Genomic DNA, 14,080 nt, shown 5'->3' with positions numbered 1-14,080 from the left:
CAGAAAATTAAAGGAGAGAAGCAGCATTTGAATACACGTTCTAAATATGCTTGAGTTATTCAATACTGAGTGTAAGCTTTCCCCTTAGATTTCTGTCCCTGCCCTCCGATCAGAGGATTCCTCCCCAGCATTTGAGAAAATAAGAAGAGTGGAGCTTTACTGTTGTGTAATTGAGCAACAAATGGTGCTGGAGTGAGAGCCTGTTACTAACCTTCATAAACAGGAGGCTGTGTGGAAAGGGCAAAGAGCTCTGGAGCTAGGCTCTCTGAGAAGATTCCCAGCTCTGTCACTCACTGGCGATGTGGAATGAAGACATCTCCATGGATTGCTGGTCTGGGGCTTAGTGAATTAAAGTACACAAAGCCTGTAGTAGTGCTGACACATAGTTGATGCTATGTGCAGTAATTTTAACTGTGCTCTCCTTTCTTCCTTACCCTCTTCCCTGTTCTATACAGAGCTGATTTGAAACTCAGGGTCTTGCTTATACTCAGCAGGTACCACTTACCACACAGCTCACTCCCAGCTCCTGGGTAGGGGGTTGTTTGTTTTGTTTTGGGTTTTTGGTGTTTTGGTTTGGTTTGGTTTTGGTGGGGGTTGTTTGTTTGTTTGTGTTTTGGAGCTCAGGTTGATCTGGAAGTCATTGTGATAGCCCACAGCTTGCTACAAATACAGAAATGCAACACCGTGTCTGGCTGCTGTAGCCTTCCCTTTTTTATCGTTGTGTTTAGCACATCTTGATCTTAAACTAAAATTTAAATTAGTGAATGCACCTTGGCTTTGATAAACGTGTTTTGCTGTTCACGCTGTGAACTGATCCTTCTTTATATGTCTTTAAGGTGAGTGATTTCACATGGAGCCATGACGGGACTCAAGCGCTTATTTCATATCGAGATGGGTTTGTCCTGGTTGGATCTGTCAGTGGACAAAGGCACTGGTCATCTGAAATCAACTTGGAGAGCCAGATCACATGTGGTATATGGACTCCTGATGACCAGCAGGTAATACTTCTGAAATGTCACTGTGTATGCTACCACAGCAGGTTGAGGAGGAGGCAGGATACAAAAGCCTCTTAAAGAATCACACACCACTGAGGACAGTGGTCACTCATAGAAAAGCCTGTGGACTCTGCACATAGCCCTGAATTCCATTTCCAGTGCTGGAGGAAAAATAAAACAAGAAAACTGTTCAGTGAAAATTAAAACAAATGAAATCCTAATGTGGTAAACATTTACTTAATGTTTTAATCATATAAAATGTTCATATCAATGCAAATAAAGCAGCCAGGTAATCAATAGGTAACAAATAGAAAGGGAAGTTGAAAACTTCCTCTGCAGGAAATTTAAAATTAACACAGTGCCTCTTTTACAAGTGAGTTAAGTCTAGCTTCCCCCCACCCCAACCCCCATTTGTCATATACTTTCTTCATTCTAGCTTGGTGTCTTATGTGCCATTTTCAGTGGGGAGAAAATGTGATAGATGAGCCTGAGTATTAGTTGCTAATTGTATACACATACTGTTTCTCGGTTTGGGGAGTGCACTTCCACCTGTGAACTCTGCCCCACATCATGCTCCAGAATGCTGGTGTGAGGTGGAATATTTGCCCGTTAGTGGTTATGAATGTGTTCAGTATAAAGAAGATTCAAAAGAATATATTCTCTTTAAATTGAGCAAGTAATATTCTATGAAATTTTTGCTCAGTTGCCTTTTTTTCTCCCTCTTACCATTCATGCATATTTTTGTAGTAAATATTTGTGTACATTTGTGGATGTTGACATATCAGCCTTGCATAACTTACATATCGTTCCCATTCCTAGAAACTGGTAGTGATGCCATCCAATGTCCAGGTTCATTCCCCTGATTGTTGCTTGTTTCAGTATGTGTAGATGTTCTGCCTGCCTTGTATGCCTGTGTGCCATGTGCATGTAGTTCCTCTGGATGCCAGGAGAGCACGTCAGATCCTCCAACAGTGGAGTTACAGATAGGTGTCAGGTACCATAATGGGTGCTAGGAACTAAACCCTGTCCCCTGGAAGAGCAGCCAGTGCGCTGAACTGTTGAGCCATCTCTCTGCCTCTGAGAATGTGTTTACCTAGTATGCTTTTGTTTTTGGAACAATTTTAATTTTTATATGCCAACATGATTCTTTAATCACCTGAGCCCTGAGAGAATCACAACCAACCATGAATTGGAACAGGGTCTTGCTCAGCAGCTCAAGCTGGTCTCAGATTGGTGGTTCTCCTGGGAATAGAGATTCCAAAACTGTACCACTGTGCCCAGCTCTGGGTCATAGTTGCTCTCAAAATTAAGTAATCAAAACAAACAACAACAACAAAGTGAAACACAGTGTACAAATACAGTTGCTGCGCCTGTTTCAGTCAAAGAAATGCATTTTCTTCCACAAAGCACTCAAGAAATTTTTCAGAATACATGCAAAACACAACACTCCAAACCAGAAACAAAATAGCACAGTGGTTGGATGAAGATAGCTGGAAAAGGCAAGAGTCAGTCCTAACTCTTTTGCTCAGTTGTGATGATTCATGTACTCCTTCCCTGTTTTGGAAAGGAGATTAGTTAAGGCCTTAAAATGAAGATGGGGTTTCCTTTTGCAGTGCAGCACTCCTACAGAGGCATTCCGGGATCTGTGGGGAGGGTCAGGAGAGAGGGTAATCTCTTGTCTCTAAGAGAGCTTAGAAGTCATCTGTTCTGTAGCAAAGAGGTGTCTTCAGAATTACACAGATTTAGACATGATGATTCAGGTCAGCTGTGAAGCTACATTTCATATCTTTTCAAAATAAAATAGGAAATAGTCTGTCAGGTGAGCCGTTCTTTTCATTTACAGCTGCCCAGTTTTAGAAACTGTTTCTTTAGATACAACATATCTAGGCCAAGCCTTGAAGCTCCTTTGAAGGCCACTGTTCTAAAATCCACAAGGGAAGTCTTTGAGAGGGAAGTTTGGTGTGAGTTGCACATCAGAACAGAGGCTTTCTCTGAAGAAGAAGAGGGATGCCCTTTCATTCTGGTCCTCAGCAGGCCATTCAGTTCTGCCACTATCAGGCTAAGGCTTCCAGGAGTACTTTGGCCGTGTTTATGTTTCCCCCAGCTCCAAGCCCTAAAGCTTGTATTTCCTTCAGCAACTAATTCTAGTGCTAGTGATTACCTTATAAAGAGCTACCTTATAAAGAGCTGTTAGTAGAAGCATGAGTTGTTGAGTTGCAGTTACCCAGTCTGGTCTTACTAAAGAATGTATATGATACTGTGACTAGACATAAAGGTACTGGTGAGATGCTGCTCCTTCTAAAATAAGAGTCCTGGAAATGATGTTACATTTTCTCACTGTTCCACTCGGGGTTGGAGCTTGGTTTCACAGTTCACTGTAAACCACTGGTAACAGTTGTGCTTATCTAAAACTAGTTCTATATGGAGATGAAGAGATTACATATTGTCTTAGGTTTTCTATTGCTGTGATGAAACACTATGACCAAAAAGCAAGTTGGAGAGGAAAGGGTCTATTTGGCTTATACTTCCACATCATATAGTCATCACTGAAGGAAGCCAGGACAGGAACTCTCACAGGGCAGAAACGGGGAGGCAGGAGCTGATGCAGAGGCCATGGAGGGTGCTGCTTACTGCCTTGCTCTCCATGGTTGGCTCAATCTCCTTGTTTTATAGAACCCAGGACCACCAGCCAGGGGATAGCACCACCCCCAATGTTCTGGGCCCTCCCCCATTGATCACGATTTGAGAAAATGTTCTGTAGGCTTGTCTGTGGCCAGATCTTATGAGGCATTTCTTAATTGTGGCTCCCTCCTCTTGGATGACTTTAGCTTGTGTCCTGTTGATGTAAAACTATCCAGTACACGTGCTAAAGTCACATTGTTGCTAAAAAAAAAGAGGAGGAGAAGGGGGGACTGGGGCCAGTTCTAGGGGATCTGACTCCTGGTCCCTGTGGGCATCGACACTCATAGATACTTACCTACATACTATGTATACTTTTTAAAATGCAATAAAAGAAATCTTAAGAAAAAACTGCCTTGTAGTTTATATTTCCAGCTGAAAGGTGATTAAAATGCAGAGATAGCATTGAGCTAGCTGCCTGCTGATGCCTACCCTCACCAGAAGCATAGGAGACATCAAGAAATAGTTGGAAGAAAATGTTTGGGAGGGCACTCCTAGGGCAAGATACAAATGTTAGGTTTTACTTTAAAGAAGAAAAGAAAAGAGTTAAAGTTTGATTGGTTGAAAAACTAGGCCAAGCCAGGCAATGGTGATGCACACCGTTAATCCCAGCACTCAGTAGTCAGAAGCAGGTGGATCTCTGTGAGTTTGAGGCCAGCCTGGTCTACAAAATGAGTCCAGGACAGTCAAAGCTACACAGAGAAACCCTGTCTCCACCCCCCTTTGCCCCAAAAAAATGAAGAAGAAAAAAAAAAAAAGACTAGGCTAAAAGCCAGTGATTTTTTTTGTTTGTTTGTTTGATTTTTTTTTTTTCTTTGAGATAGGGTTTCTCTGTGTAGCCCTGGCTATCCAGCAACTCTCTTTGTAGATGAAGCTGGCTTCAAACTCATAGAGATCTGTTGGTCTCTGACTCCTCAGTACTGGGAGTAAAGGCAAGCGCCACCATGCTTGGCCTAAGCCAATGATTTTTGCAGAAATTAACTTGTAATAGTCACTGGTCACTTTTCACAGAACCATGTGACATTCTGGGGTGCAGACTGCCCTCAAGATGTATGATGGAGACTGACCCAAAACCAGAATAGAGTTCAGAGTTGAGTGAAGGCTATGGTTAGCATCAGATCAGTTCTTTGTAGAGAACCCTGAAGCCCTTCTATGAGGCACCTGTGTAGCTGGTGTGTACCACATGGACATTGGAGCCTAAGCGAAGAAACAGTCTTTACTGCCAAGGAGCCAGTCTGTTTGTTTGCTCTAGGTGAAGGCAGAAACATGTGTTTCTCTTTGGCTATATTGCTGACATGGAAGGTGTCAGTTGGATATGTGATTCTAGGGTGCAGGAGAGAGGCCGTGCAAAGGGATTGACTATAGCTGAGGTCTGTGAGGCAGCTGGCATGACTGTGGTCTGAGAAAGAAGAGAGTCAGGCCTTACCTTGAACAGCGAGATGAGGAGAAGCTTGGAAGAGACTGCTGTGCAGGAAGAAGCGCCAGGACCAGGTCCTTAGTGTACTCACCTGGCTAGGACTGTGGGCAGAGATGGATGTCTTCCCACATGTGCATTCATGATTATTGCACTGTCTGGTTCTCCTCAAGTCTTTTTTCACAAAGGCGTTGTCTCGTTTAAAGTGATTAGGTGTGAAAAGAACTTGTGATGGAGGTTTTTCTTTTTTTCCCTCAAATCTGATTTCATGTTGTGTTAGTGTTCTTCAGTTATCTGTGACATACTTGTTTCAAAACAGTCACTTTCTCAGTCATTGTTGATGGCTTGGCTGGGAGGGCTTCTTCTCCCCTCCAGTCCATCTCAGTAGTGGACTGCCTTCCAGTGGGCACGGTAGTGGAAAGAGTTGATAGTGGGCTCTTGGAGGTGGTGTTTTGTTCTGTCTTGCTTTGGTGTGGATTTTAAATAGCAGTCACTCATTAAATTGCCAGTCTTATATTTTAAAGACTGATATGCCTGTTCTCCTAGCTGTTCTCTGTTCTTTCTAAAATAGAAGCCGAGTGTCACAAAATGCAGAGGCGTATTCTGCCTTTTGCAGACACGTTGCTGAGCTTCATGCACAGTAACTGATTATGGGGAGACACATGTTGATACACAAAGTTCCCATCCTTCAGATTTCAGCTCGGGCTGCCAGAGCAAAGCCCTGTAAATTGTTCGGCTGAACAGACAACAATTCCTGGTATTTCTGGAGGCTGAGGAGGTCAAAATAAAGGTGTCAGCAGTTTGACTACTGGTAAGGACTCCTTTTGGCTTGCAGGTGGCTGACTATGTACCACATTGCCTCTCTATGGTGCTTGCAGGTAGAAATGGAGAAAATATAATTTGCATCTCTTTTCCTTCTAGAAGGGTGCTAATCCCACCATGAGAGTAGCGTTCTTGTGACATTACCTAGACTTAACCTCCTCCTATAGGCTTCAGTTCAGATTGCTACCAGCATGTGTATTTGGTAGATAGATTCAGACTGTTGACATCCGTGTCCTCATAAGGGGGCCAGACAGTCACATGGCAAAGAAGGTGCCACTGAGACTACTAGGGCCATCCCATAACAGTAAGCACGCTTAGACTTCTTCAGGATTGACATATATTAGTCATGAGTACTTTTGAAGAATTGCCGTCATCTGCTCATGAGTTGTTTTCATTAGTAAAGTCTTATGTGCCAAAATGTCCCTTCGCTTTGCATGAAGGCACATGAGAATATCGGAGGCAAAAAGAATAACATGCTCCATGGACACCGTCCATACCATTAGCACTGCTTGGGATCCCCACACCGTTTTTCTTTGGAAACCTGTCTGTTGAAAGTGTAAGAAAACATGTTCTGTGCTTTTTGTTGCAAACTTTCATTGAGTAGCTTAAATCGCTGTCTGTTTCAGGTAGAATTCAGCAGGTCTCATCTGTGTTCTTGCTTTCCATCCTTGTGCCTGTGTTGCTTGAATACCCTGTAGACATGCCATCAGATATTGAGTTTTTCAGCCAAGATAAATTTCTCTCTTCTTAATAGTTCTGTCTGTGTTTACCTTTAATGCACTGATGAATTCATCATTCCTCCTGGGGGATTTTTTTTCATTCAATTATAGATGATGAGTTTAAATTTTTTTATTTATGTTTATTTTATGTGCATTGATGCTTTGCCTACATGTCTGTGTAAGGGTGTCAGATCCTGGAGTTGCAGACAGTTGTGAGCTGCCATGTGGGTGCTGGGAATTGAACCCAGGTCCTCTAGAAGAACAGTCAGTGCCCTTAACTCCTGAGACATCTTTCCAGCCCTTACTCAAGAAAGTGTTTAAAGGAATATTTGGCATGATGGCACATGACTGTTGTCACAGAACTCTGGAAAGTATGGCAACAGACTCACAAGTTTAAAAACAACGGCAAAACACTATTTAATGAATGATTGGTTTATTGTAAAAACAGCCATACAAATTCCATAAGCTTGTTGCTTCTTAAGGAAAAATGTATCCTCCCTTGTAGACAGTCATTCATCCATATGTCTTAAAATTACCGCTGTCCTTGATTTTAATTAATTCATTTCATAAAAAAAGTATTCACCACTGTATACCCAGAGATCTCTGAGATGCCAGGGATATAACTACAGAGTCAGCTGCAGAGGTGCGTGTCACAGTATCTCAAGAGCAAAAGGATCCCATGTTGAAAAAGCTCTGTATATATGTGAATCCTAGCCCTTGTAGTCAGATATTCCTGGTTTGACTACTTCGTGGCTTCATTAGGTTATGTGGTTTCCCTTAAGCTGTTTGTGCCTGGGAAATACAGATGATGAGTGGCATGCTGTCACAGCAAGAAGTGGATGTCAATCATAAAATCTCTCAATCCTTTAGGCAGAAAAATACAAAGTCTGTAACAGTATCAGATGCAAGATCCCTAGAGACTGTCACAAAGCAGGTGGTAACACTCACCATCTTTCCCAGGACCCAAGGCTCCTCTGTGATGTTCAGCTGGTGACAAATTTATGTCTAGCATTGTTTCTAGCAACCATGGCACGCCCCATGCTACTCTCAGTGAGGAGCTGACACCCACAGAATCTTCCCTGAGAGTTTGCCAGCTCTGATGTGTGCCTGCCTACACCCTTTGCTTCCCACACGTAGTTAGTGTACTCTGGGATCTGGGGAATCGAAGAAAACCTCTCAGGAGATGACAGGCTCCTCTGAGATCCATTCCAGCAGGGGCCAGCAGTGCCTGATTGTGATAAAGGACTTAACATCATGCTTAGTACAAAGTAAGCATTCAGTGAATATGTTAACGCCATCCACACAGCACTGCATGCATTTGCTAACTGATTAATGTCATTATCTGCGAAAAAGTTCTAAACATTAAAACCTTCTTCAGGGAAACTTAAACATGTATGAGAATATATTAATGAAACCCATTATTTTATAAGTCATCTAAACTTTTTAATTAAAAAGTTACTTTAGGAACGTCTTATTTTCCGAATATGACAAGATAACATGCTTAACATGACCAAATGTATTTTCTCATTGCTCAGGCATAAACATTTCTTGTAAATTACAAAGAATTATAATAATGAATTTCTACTGCATCTTTATTTTCCAGAAAAATGAATATCTTTTGTTAGCCCCTGTCTTTTAGCCAGAAGACAAAAGAAACAAAAACAGTAAAGCAGGGTTTTCTGGTATTTGAAAATATATGAATAGCATAATGTATTCATTATTCTGCTAGTCACATTTCAGCATGTGAGAGATTATTTGATTACATTAAGGTAGGAAGATCCACCCACTATTACATTACTCTTGATTGTGACCCTGGACAGTATAAATGGGGGAAATGAGCTGACCATGCAAGCCCCTGCCACTGTGACTTCTACACTGTGGGGCACTGTAACCTGCAACTGAGACCTTTTGAAGTTGGTTTTGTAGGGTATTTTATCACAGCAACTTAAAAGAAACCAAGCCAGTTGCCCTGTCACCCTCAGTTTTCATTGGGTTTTCTTTTTAGTTATGCATGTATTTTGTCCTCCTAAAACAAATTAAGGTTGAGATTTACTCCTACTTGTTCAAGGGTCCTACTCTTTGGTTGCAGGTGTTGTTTGGCACAGCAGATGGGCAGGTGATTGTCATGGACTGCCATGGCAGAATGCTAGCCCATGTCCTCCTGCATGAATCTGATGGCATCCTGAGCATGTCCTGGAATTACCCCATCTTTCTGGTGGAGGACAGCAGTGAGAGCGACACAGACTCAGATGACTATTCTCCTCCTCAAGGTAACCTCCTCGCTGGCCTGTACTTTTTTACAGTTTATTCACTTTGTATCCCCCCTGTACCTCCTTCCCTACTCCCCTCTCAATCCCACCCTCCCTCTTCCCCACCCATGTCCCTCTCCCAGTCCCCTGAAAAGGAAGGTCCTCCTCCCCTTCCCTCTGATCCTAGTCTATCAAGTCTCATCAGGAGTGGCTGCATTGTCTTCCTCTGTGGCCTGGTAAGGCTGCTCCCCCCTCAGGGGGAGGTGATCAAAGAGCAGGCCAATCAGTTCATGTCAGAGACAGTCTCTCTTCCCATTACTATGGAGGCCACTTGGACACTGAACTGCCATGGGCTACATTTGTGCAGGGGTTCCAGGCCATCTCCATGAGTGGTCCTTGGCTGGAGTATCAGTTGCAGAGAAGACCCCTGTGCCCAGACTTTTTGGATCTGTTGCTGTCCTTGTGGAACTCCTGTCCTCTCCAGGTCTTACTATCTCCCACTCTTTCATAAGATTCCCTGCACTCTGCCCAAAGATTGGCTGTAAGTCTCAATATCTGCCTTGATACCCTACGGGGTAGAGCCTTTCAGAGGCCCTCTGTGGTAGGCTCCTGTCCTGTTCCCTGTTTTCTCCCTCCTCCGATGTCTATCCTCTTTGCCTTTCTGAATGGGGATTGAGCATCTTGGATGCCTCACTCTGGATGATCTGTTCCAGTACCCACCTTTTACCTGTAAATTTCATGATTTCCTTGTTGTTTTTTTTTTTTTTTATCACTGAGTAATACTGCATTGTATATATGTACCACAATTTCTGTATCCATTCCTCAACTGAGGGTCATCTGGGCCCTTTCTAGCTTCTGGCCTGTACTTCTATTGCATGTGGCAGAGAGAACATTTTGAAAGAGAGTGACGTCACTTGATAGCACCTTACACACACTATCTAAGTCACTGGAGAAGCTCTTATGCTGACATGCTGCAGAACTGGCTTCTCTCTCTTTGCTGAGTCTTCCCTGCTACCCTCCTCACACTATCCTGGCTGAGGTGCTTGTGTTCCACATGCTCAGGTTTTTCTAGACATAAAGTGAGACTTATGCCTCCTCCTGTCCTTGGGGTTTTGTGAGACTTAGCTGCTTAGCAGGAATAAGTTTTCATTGTACATGAAAAACTGTATACTATTAACAAGTTATTTAGTATGTGGTATGACCAAATCCGTAGGGGTTTTAAAGCTGGTGGGTTAGCTTCGGTTGTGTAAAAGAAAGATTCATTCTGCCATTCCAGAAAGCATTAACTGAAGGTCAGTAGGTCTTAGGAGAAGTGTGTACAACACCCACAAATCCATTGGGAAGGTAACTATCCCATCCTGATGGGAAACATTCTTGATAAAAGTGTTTGTCATATTTCAGCAGCTTCAGAATAAAAATGTCAGTTTCTATAAAACGTAGATAGCTTGTCTTCAAACGGAAATCCTGTCTAGTAAGTAGGATCCCAGATTTACTCATCACTATTTTCTTAGAGGAGGAAATAGGATGCAAAGACCAAGGTTACAAAATGAGTCTAGCATTGATCTGAGGCAGGAGTGTGCCTAGCACTTCTCTAGCCAAGGTGCACTCTTAGAAGCAGTGGGGTGCCTTAGGGGTAGCACACGTTTGCCTTTTAGAAGTAGCAGTGTTTGAGTGCGGCAGTGGAATGAGGCACTGGCTTAGAGTGGAGAAAGGGATGTAGTCTGGGGTTCCCCAACCTGCGAATGTGTGGGGCACCCTGAGCAGCTACTAGAGATGAGTTCACTGCGACTAAGACACCTACAGAAGCTTCTGAGAGTTCTGACTAGCCAGAACTTCAGAGAGGTTTTTACTTGGACAGCTTTTAATGCATTTATTTTATATGTATGGATGTTTTATCTGCATCTGTGTCTGTGTACCACATGCATTCGCTGCCCACAGAAGCCAAAAGAGAGCATCAGATCCCTGGTACTGGAGTTACAGAAATGGTTGTAAGCTTCCATGTAGGTTCTGGGAATCAAAGCCAGGTCTTGTGGAAGAGCAGTGAGTGCTCTTAACCACTGAGCAGCCCTACACTTACTTTCTTAAGTAATGTGTGGATGAGCCAGTTTGTGCCTGCTAGAAGACCATTCCCAGAGCTTCCCAAACAGCTCCCTTGCTGGCCAGACCATCCATACACGGCAAACATTTATGAATCATATCTGGGCTCTGTTCTCTCTGTAAATTCGCTCTCTCCTGTGGTAAAAACCTTAAGGAACTAATACTGCCTGCTTATTGCCTCTGACATTCAGTGAAGCTTATTACTATGTGCATTAGACCACATTTTTTATCCCTTTTCCCACCATTCTTTATGTTATACAACATTTAAGTAATTTATACTTGATATCAAAAGAAACGCATAATACGTTAACATGTGTTAATAAACTCACACATGTTCTCAGTCTCAGTCACCTCTGGGTCTGCATATTCTGCATCCCATTTTTCATTCCAGCTTCCAATGCTGGTGCCCCACAGTGTGACCCCCGAGTGCTGCAGTTCTTCCTTCACTTGGTGGCATCCCAGGTAGAGTGTGATCTGTATTACTAGACAACTTTTAGGATATTGTGTTGGTTTGAATGAGAATAGCCCCCATAGGCACTTACGTTTGAATACTGGATCCCCAGTTGATGGAACTATTTGGGAAGGGTTAAGAGGTGTGGCCTTGGAGAAGGTATGTTACTGGGTATGGGATTTCAGGTTTCAGAAAGCCCACTCCTTTCCCAGTGAGCTGTCTCTGCCTCTTACTTATGTATTAAGGATGCAAGCTCTCAACACCTGCCTGCCTGCTTGCTAACTCTGACCCTCTGCAACTGTAAGCCTCAAATTAAATGTTTTTTTTATATACATTGCATTAGTCATGGTATTTTCTCATTGCAATAGAAAAGTAATTGATTTCCTTGTTTTTAGTAGCTGAGTAGTATTCCATTGTGTAAATGTACCACAATATCTGTATCCATTCTTCAGTTGAGGAACATCTAGGTTGTTTCCAGATTCTGGCTATTACGAATAAAGCTGCTAGTTGAGCATATGTCCTTGTATGGTGGAACATCTTTCCAGTATATGACCAGGAATGGTATAGCTGGGTCTTGAGGTAGGGCTGTTCCCAGTTTTCTGAGAAAGCGCCAGATTGATTTCCAAAGTGGTTGTACAAGTTTATACTCCCACCAGCAATGGAGGAGGGTTCGCCTTCCTCCACATCCTTGCTAGCATATGTTGTTGATTGAGATTTTGATTAGCCATTCTGATGGGTATAAGATGGAATCTCAGAGTTGTTTTCATTTGCATTTTCCTGATGACTAAGGACTTTGAGCATTTCTTTAAGTGTTTCTCCATTTGATATTCCTCTGTTGAGAATTTTCTGTTTAGCTCTGTACCCCACTCCATCCAGCAGGGGATCAAAGCAGATGCTGAAACTCACAGCCAGACTTTGGACAGAGTGCAGGGAGTCTTATGGCAGAAGGGGATGGGATGGGGAGGGGAGGGATAGAAGGACTCAGAGTACAGGAGCTCCACAAAGAGACTAGCAAAGCCAAAAATCTGGGCCCAGGGGGACCTTCAGAGACTGATGGATCAAGTAAGGACCATGCATGGAAAGGACCTAGACCCCTTGCTCAGACGTAGCCCATAGGCAGCTCAGTCTCTAAGTGAGTTCCCTAGTAAGGCCAGCAGGGCAGTCTCTGACATGAACTCATTTGCCTGCTCTTTGACCACTGGTGGGTGGCCTTACCAAGCCACGGAGGACAAGGATCCAGGCAGTCCTGATGACTAATAGACTAATAGACTAGATAGTAGGGGAGGAGGACTCCCCCTTTTCAGTTGACTAGGGAAGGGAGAGGGGGAAAAAGAGGAAGGATGGGACTGGGAGGCGATGAGGGAGGGGCCTGCAATCAGGATACAAAGTGAATAAATTGTGAAAAATAATAAAATAAAAATTAAAAAGAACAGTAGCTGAGTCAGCACCATGGAACAGTGTAGCCGTAGACGCCTGGATCAGGTTGTGTGCTCATTGTCTGCTTTTCACTTAGCCCTTGTGTTTCTACAGATGGTCCTGCAGCATACCCCATCCCTGTGCAGAACATCAAGCCTCTGCTCACCGTCAGCTTCACTTCCGGAGACATCAGCTTAATGAACAACTATGATGACTTGTCTCCCACTGTCATCCGATCGGGGCTGAAAGGTACAAAATACACCATTCCCTAACCCCACAGGTGGGGCCCATGCACACCTGCCCCCTGTGCACACCTGCCCGCCTGGGTTGCTGCTCTACCTGTAGTGCCTGTTGGGCTTAGTGGAGTCACTTTGCTGAGCTCCTCCGTGCATCTTGACAAGTCTGCAGCTGCTCTATGTCCAGCAATCGGGTAATCTGGGTTCCTGATACCCAGTCTGCATCTTCACCTTCTTCTCTCTCCACGCTGACAAGGATGGCCTGCTGTTGACTGTGTTTACATCTGACTATCATTTCCTCAGATAGCAGCACCTGTCACTTCTGAGGCAGCAGATGGTACACAAGTTGTTCTTTTACACAGAAGCCCGTACAGTTTTGGCAAGCTTATTAAGGAACTGATCATTATGCAGTAGAGTTACCTGGAAAGACCTGTGGAGGTTCCAGACTGTCATATACAGGAAGGGCAAGAAGTGCTGATACCTTCCTGTGAGGAAACATTTTCACAAGAGAAAAATTACTGGCCTTGATTTTTCTTTTAATAAACCTACTTTATTTGGAATCATTAAATGCTTCTAACTCCCTTCCAACCCCCCCCCCCCACACACACACACCAGGTAGGAGGGAAAGAAGGTTAGTGGGGATAGGGACGGAGTTCTCTGTTGTACTTTCCGCTAGGTAGAATCATGGGGTTCTGTTGGGGGCAAGTATCAAGTTTAAGATTACTAAAGACATAATGACCTTGGTAGACTTTTTGCAAAAAAATAGAAAAATCTTACTTCTTTAGGATTCAGTGGGTCAAAGTTAAAAAAAAAAATTAGATTGTAAGGCTAGACTGGTTGTGGTATTTGATACCACAGGGACATACTGTCATCTGAATAGGGAGACAGACCAATTTTCTGTTCAGCTGGTTGCCGTCTGAAGCTGGCCGTCAGGAAGAGCCATCGCCATGGCAGCGGCTGCTGATTCTCTGGCTCTCCAGGCACCGCGGGGATGTGATGAGT

General features: G+C 43.5%; 1 protein-coding gene across 4 annotated transcripts in view; it reads left to right on the top strand.

Moving 5' to 3' along the window:
• The window catches only part of Tulp4 (TUB like protein 4), a 133,607-nt gene that overhangs the window by 85,484 nt on the left and 34,043 nt on the right, over positions 1-14,080 (top strand). For all 4 annotated transcript variants that reach the window (XM_060373412.1, XM_021635738.2, XM_021635737.2 and 1 more), the window contains 3 exons: positions 837-998; positions 8,719-8,899; positions 12,957-13,091. In XM_060373412.1, the coding sequence (XP_060229395.1) occupies positions 837-998; positions 8,719-8,899; positions 12,957-13,091 (478 nt within the window). The remainder of the gene's footprint in view (positions 1-836; positions 999-8,718; positions 8,900-12,956; positions 13,092-14,080) is intronic.

The sequence above is a fragment of the Meriones unguiculatus genome, chromosome 20 (genome assembly GCF_030254825.1).
Source record: "Meriones unguiculatus strain TT.TT164.6M chromosome 20, Bangor_MerUng_6.1, whole genome shotgun sequence".
Lineage (NCBI taxonomy): Eukaryota > Metazoa > Chordata > Mammalia > Rodentia > Muridae > Meriones > Meriones unguiculatus.
Note: the sequence above shows the minus strand (reverse complement) of the source record. Positions and strands in the feature narration are given on the sequence as shown.